The 10,282-nt window shown below is 49.5% G+C and overlaps 1 protein-coding gene across 1 annotated transcript in view; it reads left to right on the forward strand.

The window, feature by feature from the left end:
* Positions 1 to 10,282, forward strand: part of SNRNP200 (small nuclear ribonucleoprotein U5 subunit 200) — a gene marked incomplete at its 5' end in the record, with an annotated part of 78,572 nt that overhangs the window by 32,144 nt on the left and 36,146 nt on the right. Inside the window, 4 exon segments of the mRNA XM_017739196.1 lie at positions 869 to 979; positions 3,692 to 3,823; positions 6,521 to 6,709; positions 8,822 to 9,183. Of these exon segments, the coding sequence (XP_017594685.1) occupies positions 869 to 979; positions 3,692 to 3,823; positions 6,521 to 6,709; positions 8,822 to 9,183 (794 nt within the window).

Consider the following 10,282-nt stretch of genomic DNA (forward strand, 5'->3'; position numbering starts at 1 on the left):
TGGGAAAAATGGGGAAAAATGGGGGAAAAATGGAAAAATTTAGGAAAAATGGGGGGGAAATTTGGGAAAAATGGGGGAAAAAAGTTGGGAAAAATTTGGGAAAAATGGGGAAAAATGCAGAAAAACGCGGAAAAAATTGGGAAAAATGGGGGGAAATGGGGAAATATTTGGGAAAAATGGGGGAAAATGGGAAAATTTGGGCCAAATCTGCCAAAATTTGGGTTGAAACGCCAAAAACTGGAGGAAAATGGGAAAAAATGGGGAAAAATTTGGGAAAAATGGGGGAAAATGGGGGAAAAATGCAGAAAAGTTTGGGAAAAATGGGGAAAAATTTGGGAAAAATTTGGGAAAAATTTAGGAAAAAATTGGAAAAACATTTGGGAAAAAATGGGGAAAAAATTGGGAAAATTTGGGGAAAAATTGGGAAAAATTTAAGAAAAGTTGGGAAAATTTGGGAAAAAATTGGGAAAAATTTGGGAAGAAATTGGGAAAAAATTTGGGAAAGAATTGGGGAAAAATTTGGGAAAGAATTGGGGAAACATTGGGAAAAATTTGGGAAAAATTGGCAAAATTTGGGTAAAATTCGGAAAAAAATTGGGAAAAATTTGGGAAAACATTGAGAAAAAATCTGGGAAAAAAATTGGGAAAAAATTGGAAAAAAAGTGGGAAAAATGTGGGGAAAATTGGGGGAAAATTGGGAATAATTGGAAAAAAAAGTGGGAAAAATGTGGGAAAAATTGGGAATAATTGGAAAAAAAAGTGGGAAAAAAGTGGGAAAAATTGGGAATAATTGGGAATAATTGGCTTTTGGCCCGGGCTCTCCCGCTGTCCCCTCCCTGCCCGGCGCTGCCCCGGCGCCGCCGCAGCACACCTGGAGCTGAAGGACCTGCTGCCCTACGGCTTCGCCATCCACCACGCCGGCATGACGCGCGTCGACCGCACGCTGGTGGAGGATCTCTTCGCGGACAAGCACATCCAGGTGGGAGCGAATTCCTGAGGGAATTGCCGCCTTTGGATCCTCCCCGAATCCCACCCAGCCGTGGTTCTCCGGCTAAAACCCGCCCCGGGCTCGTCCCGCTCTGCTGAGGAGGCGGCGGGGATTTTCCCAAAGGGTGGGGAGAAAATGGGAGCTGCAAGCGGATTTTCTGGGAATGTTGGAGGGCTGGGAGGGGCTGGGAAGGGGAAGGGGGGAAAGGGAGTTGGGCACCGGGAAAAGCGGCTTTTCTGGGAAATTTGGGATGAGGAAAAGCGGCTTTTTTTGGGAATTAAGCACCAGGAAAAGCGGCTTTTTTTGGGATATTGGATATCAGGAAAAGCGGCTTTTTTTTGGATGTTAGATATCAGGAAAAGCGGCTTTTTTTGGGGTATTTGGAATGAGGAAAAGCAGCTTTTTTTGGGAATTAAGCACCAGGAAAAGCGGGGTTTTTTGGGATATTGGATATCAGGAAAAGCGGCTTTTTTTGGGAATTAAGCACCAGGAAAAGTAGCTTTTTTTGGGAATTAAGCACCAGGAAAAGCGGCTTTTTTTGGGATATTGGATATCAGGAAAAGCAGCTTTTTTTGGGAATTAGGCACCAGGAAAAGCGGCTTTTTTTGGGATGTTGGATATCAGGAAAAGCGGCTTTTTTTGGGGTATTTGGAATGAGGAAAAGCAGCTTTTTTTGGGAATTAAGCAGCAGGAAAAGCGGCTTTTTTTGGGATGTTGTATATCAGGAAAAGCAGCTTTTTTTGGGATATTGGATATCAGGAAAAGCGGCTTTTTTTGGGAATTAAGCACCAGGAAAAGTAGCTTTTTTTGGGAATTAAGCACCAGGAAAAGCGGCTTTTTTTGGGATATTGGATATCAGGAAAAGCGGCTTTTTTTGGGAATTAAGCACCAGGAAAAGTAGCTTTTTTTGGGAATTAAGCACCAGGAAAAGCGGCTTTTTTTGGGATATTGGATATCAGGAAAAGCAGCTTTTTTTGGGATATTGGAGATCAGGAAAAGCAGCTTTTCTGGGAAATTTGGGATAAGGAAAAGTAGCTTTTTTTGGGATATTTGCAGCCTGGGAGTTTCCTGAGCTTGTCTGGAAATGGGAGCTGGAAAAGGGGAATTGGGCACCAGGAAAAGCAGCTTTTTTTGGGATATTTGGAATGAGGAAAAGCAGTTTTTTTTGGGAATTGGGCACCAGGAAAAGCGGCTTTTTTTGGGAATTAAGCAGCAGGAAAAGCGGCTTTTTTTGGGATGTTGTATATCAGGAAAAGCAGCTTTTTTTGGGATATTGGATATCAGGAAAAGCAGCTTTTTTTGGGAATTAAGCACCAGGAAAAGCGTTTTTTTTTTGGGATATTGGATATCAGGAAAAGTGGCTTTTTTGGGAATTGGGCACCAGGAAAAGCAGCTTTTTTTGGGATCTTTGGGATGAGGAAAAGCAGGTTTTTTTGGGAAATTTGGGCACCAGGAAAAGCGGCTTTTTTTGGGATATTGGATATCAGGAAAAGCAGCTTTTTTTGGGATATTGGAGATCAGGAAAAGCAGCTTTTCTGGGAAATTTGGGATAAGGAAAAGTAGCTTTTTTTGGGATATTTGCAGCCTGGGAGTTTCCTGAGCTTGTCTGGAAATGGGAGCTGGAAAAGGGGAATTGGGCACCAGGAAAAGCAGCTTTTTTTGGGATATTTGGAATGAGGAAAAGCAGCTTTTTTTGGGAATTAGGCACCAGGAAAAGCGGCTTTTTTTGGGAAATTTCCCGATAAACGGAAGGCAAAGGATTTTCCCAGGAAATTCCAGCCTGGATCCCGCTGTTCTCCGGCCCTTCCTGTGCCCAGCCATGGGGACGTTCCCACTCCTCGCCCTTCGTCCCTTCTCCAAAGCATTTCCAGCCCTTTCCTTCCTTGGGAAGAGCTCTTTGGGTGGATTTGAGGGATTCGGGATGGATTTGGGGGTTCCTGGCTGGATTTTGGAGGTTTCTGGCTGGATTTGGGGGTTCCTGGCTGGATTTTGGGGTTCCTGGCTGGATTTTGGGGTTCCTGGGTGGGATTTAGAGACTCCTGGCTGGGTTTTTGGGGTCCTTGTCGGCTTTTTGTTCCTGGTTGGATTTTGGAGGTTTCTGGCTGGATTTGGGAGTTGCTGGCTGGATTTTGGGGGTTCCTGGCTGGATTTTGGAGTTCCTGGTTGGATTTTGGAGTTCCTGGTTGGATTTTGGAGCTTCCTGGTTGGATTTTGGAGGTTTCTGGCTGGATTTGGGAGTTGCTGGCTGGATTTTGGGGGTTCCTGGCTGGATTTTGGAGTTCCTGGTTGGATTTTGGAGTTCCTGGTTGGATTTTGGAGCTTCCTGGTTGGATTTTGGAGGTTTCTGGCTGGATTTGGGAGTTGCTGGCTGGATTTTGGGGGTTCCTGGCTGGATTTTGGAGGTTTCTGGATGGATTTGGGGTTTCCTGGCTGGATTTTGGAGCTTCCTGGCTGGATTTCGGGGTTCCTGGGTGTATTTTGGGGGTTCCTGGCTGGATTTTGGAGTTCCTGGGTGGGATTTAGAGATTCCTGACTGGATTTGGGGGTTCCTGGCTGGATTTTGGGGTTCCTGGCTGGATTTTGGAGTTCCTGGCTGGATTTTGGAGTTCCTGGTCGGATTTTGGAGGTTCCCGGGTGGATTCTGGAGGTTCCTGGCTGGATTTTGGAGCTTCCTGGCTGGATCTGATCCCTGTTTTCCTGCAGGTCCTGGTGTCCACGGCCACGCTGGCCTGGGGTGTGAACCTGCCGGCCCACACGGTCATCATCAAGGGCACGCAGGTGTACAGCCCGGAGAAGGGGCGCTGGACGGAGCTGGGAGCGCTGGACATCCTCCAGGTGGGAGCTGGCACGCTCCGGCATCCGGGGCAGGATTTTCCCGTCCTCAAATCCCACCTAAAATCCCATTCTTGGGCTTCCTTCGTGCTCATTGCTCTTCCCGGTGCTGTGGGATTGGAGGGGAGGGGGGAAAATTCCTCAGGAATTTCATGCCCAGACCCGTCCCAGATAATTCCTTAAGAATTCCATGCCCAGACCCATCCCAGATAATTCCTCAGGAATTCCTTGCCCAGACCCATCCCAGATAATTCTTCAAGGATTCTTTGCCCAAACCCTCTAGAGATAATTCCTTAAGAATTCCTTGCCTGGACCTTCTTGAGATAATTCCTTGCTCAGACCCATCCCAGATAATTCCTCAGGAATTCCTTGCCCAGACCCATCCCAGATAATTCTTCAAGGATTCTTTGCCCAAACCCTCTAGAGATAATTCCTTAAGAATTCCTTGCCTGGACCTTCTTGAGATAATTCCTTACTCAGACCCATCCCAGATAATTCCTCAGGAATTCCTTGCCCAGACCCATCCCAGATAATTCTTCAAGGATTCTTTGGTTCCTGGGTGGGATTTAGAGACTCCTGGCTGGATTTTGGAGTTCCTGGTCGGATTTTGGAGGTTCCCGGGTGGATTCTGGAGGTTCCTGGCTGGATTTTGGAGCTTCCTGGCTGGATCTGATCCCTGTTTTCCTGCAGGTCCTGGTGTCCACGGCCACGCTGGCCTGGGGTGTGAACCTGCCGGCCCACACGGTCATCATCAAGGGCACGCAGGTGTACAGCCCGGAGAAGGGGCGCTGGACGGAGCTGGGAGCGCTGGACATCCTCCAGGTGGGAGCTGGCACGCTCCGGCATCCGGGGCAGGATTTTCCCGTCCTCAAATCCCACCTAAAATCCCATTCTTGGGCTTCCTTCGTGCTCATTGCTCTTCCCGGTGCTGTGGGATTGGAGGGGAGGGGGGAAAATTCCTCAGGAATTTCATGCCCAGACCCGTCCCAGATAATTCCTTAAGAATTCCATGCCCAGACCCATCCCAGATAATTCCTCAGGAATTCCTTGCCCAGACCCATCCCAGATAATTCTTCAAGGATTCTTTGCCCAAACCCTCTAGAGATAATTCCTTAAGAATTCCTTGCCTGGACCTTCTTGAGATAATTCCTTACTCAGACCCATCCCAGATAATTCCTCAGGAATTCCATGTCTAGACTCTTCTAGGATAATTCCTCAAGAATTCCTTCCCTGGATCCTCTTGAGATAATTCCTCCAGAATTCCTTGCCCAAACTCTTTTGGGATAATTCCTTGCCTGGACCCTCTTGAGATAATTCCTCAAGAATTCTGTGCTCAGATCCCCTTAGGATAATTCCTCAGGAATTCCATGCTGAGACCCATCCCAAATAATTCCTCCAGAATTCCTCGCCCAGACCCACCTGAGACAATCCTTCAAGATTTCCATGCCCAGCCCCATCCCAAATAATTCCTCAAGAATTCCTTACCCAAACTCTCTTGAGATAATTCCTTCCCTGGATCCTCTTGAGATAATTCCTCAAGAATTCCATACCGAGACCCATCCCAGATAATTCCTCCAGAATTCCTGGCCTGGACCTTCTTGAAATAATTCCCTGCCCAGCCCCATCCCAGCCAAATCCCTCAAGGATTCCATGCCCAGATTCTTCTGGGATAATTCCTCAGGAATTCCATGCCCAGATCCACCTGGGAAAATTCCTTGCCCAGACCCTCCTGAGATAATCCCTCAAGAATTCCATGCTCACACCCATCCCAGGTAATTCCTCAGGAATTCCTTGCCTGGACCTTCTTGAGATAATTCCTTACTCAGACCCATCCCAGATAATTCTTCAGGAATTCCTTCCCTGGATCCTCTTCAGATAATTCCTCCAGAATTCCTTGCCCAAACTCTCTTGAGATAATTCCTTGTCCAGACCCTCCTGAGAAAATCCCTCAAGAATTCCTTGCCTGGATCCTCTTGAGATAATCCCTCAAGAATTCCATACCCACTCCCATCCCAGCCAATCGCTCCGGAATTCCATGCCCAGACTATTCTGGGATAATCCCTCCGGAATTCCATACCCACCCCCATCCCAGCCAATCCCTCCAGAATTCCATACCCAGGCTCTTCTGGGATAATCCCTCCAGAATTCCATGCTCAGACCCATCCCAAATAATTCCTCAAGAATTCCTTACCCAAACTCTCTTGAGATAATTCCTTCCCTGGATCCTCTTGAGATAATCCCTCAAGAATTCCATGCTCAGATTCCCTTAGGATAATTCCTCAAGAATTCCATGCCCAGACCCATCCCAAATAATCCCTCAGGAATTCCATGCCCACCCCCATCCCAGCCAATCCCTCCGGAATTCCATACCCAGGCTCTTCTGGGATAATCCCTCCAGAATTCCATACCCACCCCCATCCCAGCCAATCCTTCAACAATTCCATACCCACTCCCATCCCAGCCAATCCCTCCAGAATTTCATGCCAGAATTCCATGCCCAGACTCTTCTGGGATAATCCCTCCGAAATTCCATACCCACTCCCATCCCAGCCAATCCCTCAAGGATTCCATGCCCCCCCCCACCCCAGCCAATCCCTCAGGAATTCCATACCCAGGCTCTTCTGGGATAATCCCTCAACAATCCCATGCCCCCCCCCTCCGGAATTCCCGGCCCTCCTGACGCTCTCCTCCCGCTGGCAGATGCTGGGCCGCGCCGGGAGGCCGCAGTACGACACGAAGGGCGAGGGAATTCTCATCACGTCCCACGGGGAGCTCCAGTACTACCTGTCCCTGCTCAACCAGCAGCTGCCCATCGAGAGCCAGATGGTGGCCAAGCTGCCGGACATGCTCAACGCCGAGGCCGTGCTGGGCAACGTCCAGAACGCCAAGGTGGCCACGAACTCCCACGTTCTGGAGGGATTTGTGCCCCTGGATCCATCCCTGAGGGAAACTGGGATGGGATTTTAGGGATTTGTGCCCCTGGATCCATCCCTGGTGGAGTTGGGATGGGATTTTAGGGATTTGTGCCCCTGGATCCATCGCTGAGAGAGTTGGGATGGGATTTTAGGGATTTGTGCCCCTGGATCCATCCCTGGGACAGTTGGGATGGGATTTTAGGGATTTGTGCCCCTGGATCCATCGCTGAGAGAGTTGGGATGGGATTTTAGGGATTTGTGCCCCTGGATCCATCCCTGGGACAGTTGGGATGGGATTTTAGGGATTTGTGTCCCTGGATCCATCCCTGAGGGAAACTGGGATGGGATTTTAGGGATTTGTGCCCCTGGATCCATCCCTGGGGGAGTTGGGATGGGATTTTAGGGATTTGTGTCCCTGGATCCATCCCTGAGGGAAACTGGGATGGGATTTTAGGGATTTGTGTCCCTGGATCCATCCCTGAGGGAAACTGGGATGGGATTTTAGGGATTTGTGTCCCTGGATCCATCCCTGAGGGAAACTGGGATGGGATTTTAGGGATTTGTGTCCCTGGATCCATCCCTGAGGGAAACTGGGATGGGATTTTAGGGATTTGTGTCCCTGGATCCATCCCTGAGGGAAACTGGGATGGGATTTTAGGGATTTGTGTCCCTGGATCCATCCCTGAGGGAAACTGGGATGGGATTTTAGGGATTTGTGTCCCTGGATCCATCCCTGAGGGAAACTGGGATGGGATTTTAGGGATTTGTGTCCCTGGATCCATCCCTGAGGGAAACTGGGATGGGATTTTAGGGATTTGTGTCCCTGGATCCATCCCTGAGGGAAACTGGGATGGGATTTTAGGGATTTGTGTCCCTGGATCCATCCCTGAGGGAAACTGGGATGGGATTTTAGGGATTTGTGTCCCTGGATCCATCCCTGAGGGAAACTGGGATGGGATTTTAGGGATTTGTGTCCCTGGATCCATCCCTGAGGGAAACTGGGATGGGATTTTAGGGATTTGTGTCCCTGGATCCATCCCTGAGGGAAACTGGGATGGGATTTTAGGGATTTGTGTCCCTGGATCCATCCCTGAGGGAAACTGGGATGGGATTTTAGGGATTTGTGTCCCTGGATCCATCCCTGAGGGAAACTGGGATGGGATTTTAGGGATTTGTGTCCCTGGATCCATCCCTGAGGGAAACTGGGATGGGATTTTAGGGATTTGTGTCCCTGGATCCATCCCTGAGGGAAACTGGGATGGGATTTTAGGGATTTGTGTCCCTGGATCCATCCCTGGTGGAGTTGGGATGGGATTTTAGGGATTTGTGCCCCTGGATCCATCGCTGAGAGAGTTGGGATGGGATTTTAGGGATTTGTGCCCCTGGATCCATCCCTGGTGGAGTTGGGATGGGATTTTTTAGGGATTTGCTGGCAGGGATTGGGTGGTCGGGACGTTCTTGGAGAAGTTTTTGCTGTGGGAATAGAAATTCAGAGAATTCCAGGCAAAATCAGGGATTTCTTGGAGGGTGGAGGTGTTTGGGGGTTAATTCCCGAATGTTTTCCTGGTGTTGGAGAGGAGCCGGTGTTTGGAAAGGGGAGGTGAGGGAAGGGATGAGGGACCAGGAAAAGCAGCTTTCCTGGGAAATTTGGGAACCAGGAAAAGCAGCTTTTTCTGGGAAATTTGGGGATCAGGAAAAGCAGCTTTTCCGGGAAATTTGGAACCAGGAAAAGCAGCTTTCCTGGGAAATTTGGGGACCTGGAAAAGCAGCTTTTTCTGGGAATTTTGGGGATCAGGAAAAGCAGCTTTCCTGGGAAATTTGGGGATCAGGAAAAGCAGCTTTTCCGGGAAATTTGGGGACTGGGAAAACCAGCTTTTTCTGGGAAATTTGGAACCACGAAAAGCAGTTTTCCAGAGGAATTTGATGCCAGGAAAAGCAGCTTTCCTGGGAATCCCAGCTGGATTTTGTTGGAATTCCGCCGGGATCCAACGGGATTTAACTCCCAACTCCGCTCTGAACCTCCCTCGGTGCTTCCCGGGCTTGCCAGGACATCCCTGGGATGAGCCAGGATTTGGGAATTCCTTAGGATGCGGTGAACTGGCTGGGATACACGTACCTGTACATCCGGATGCTGCGCTCCCCGACGCTCTACGGCATCTCCCACGACGACCTGAAGGCGGATCCGCTCCTGGAGCAGCGGCGCCTCGACCTCGTCCACACGGCGGCCCTGATGCTGGACAAGAACAACCTGGTCAAGTACGACAAGAAAACCGGGAATTTCCAGGTGGGATGGCAAGAAAAGTGGGAATTTCCTGGTGGGATGGTGAGAAAAGCGGGAATTTTCCAGGTGGGATGGCGAGAGAAGTGGGAATTTCCAGGTGGGATGGCAAGAAAAGCGGGAATTTCCCTGCAGGATGGTGAGGAGAGCAGGGATTTCCTGGTGGGATGGTGAGAAAAGTGGGAATTTCCAGTTAGGATGGTGAGAAAACGGGGAGTTTCTAGGTGGGATGGTGAGAAACCGGGAATTTCCAGTTAGGACGGCAAGAAAAGCGGGAATTTCCTGGCAGGATGGTGAGGAGAGCGGAGATTTCCGGGTGGGATGGTGAGAAAAGTGGGAATTTCCCTGTGGGATGGTGAGAAAAGCGGGAATTTCTCAGTGGGATGGTGAGAAAAGCGGGAATTTCCCTGTGGGATGGCAAGAAAACGGGGAGTTTCTAGGTGGGATGGTGAGAAACTGGGAATTTCCAGTTAGGATGGTGAGGAGAGCAGGAATTTCCTGGTGGGATGGTGAGAAAAGCGGGAATTTCCTGGTGGGATGGCGAGAAAAGTGGGAATTTTCCAGTGGGATGGTGAGAAAAGCGGGAATTTCCCAGTGGGATGGTGAGAAACTGGGAATTTCCAGCTGGGAGAGTGAGAAAATGGGAATTTCTCAGTGGGATGGGAAAGAAAGCAGGAATTTCCCGGTGGGATGGCAAGAAAATGGGGAATTTCGAGGTGAAATGGGAAGAAAACTGGGAATTTCTAGGCGGGATGGGAAGAAAATGGGGAATTCCAGGGGGGGTGGAGAGAAACTGGGGGGTTTTCCTGTGGAGAGGAAAAGAAACTGGGAATTTTCAGGTGGGAAGGCAAGAAAAGTGGGAATTTCCAGTTGGGATGGTGAGAAAACTGGGAATTTCCCAGTGGGATGGGTTATCCCGGCCATTCCCGTGGCCCATGGGTTATCCCAACCATTCCCATGGGTTATCCCGGCCATTCCCATGGGTTATCCCAACCATTCCCATGGTTTATCCCGGCCATTCCCATGGGTTATCCCAACCATTCCCATGGGTTATCCCGGCCATTCCCATGGTTTATCCCGGCCATTCCCGTGGTTTATCCCGGCCATTCCCATGGGTTATCCCAACCATTCCCATGGGTTATCCCGGCCATTCCCATGGGTTATCCCGACCATTCCCATGGGTTATCCCGACCATTCCCATGGGTTATCCCGGCCATTCCCGTGGGTTATCCCAACCATTCCCATGGGTTATCCCGGCCATTCCCATGG

Source organism: Corvus brachyrhynchos, unplaced genomic scaffold (genome assembly GCF_000691975.1).
Source record: "Corvus brachyrhynchos isolate BGI_N302 unplaced genomic scaffold, ASM69197v1 scaffold617, whole genome shotgun sequence".
Lineage (NCBI taxonomy): Eukaryota > Metazoa > Chordata > Aves > Passeriformes > Corvidae > Corvus > Corvus brachyrhynchos.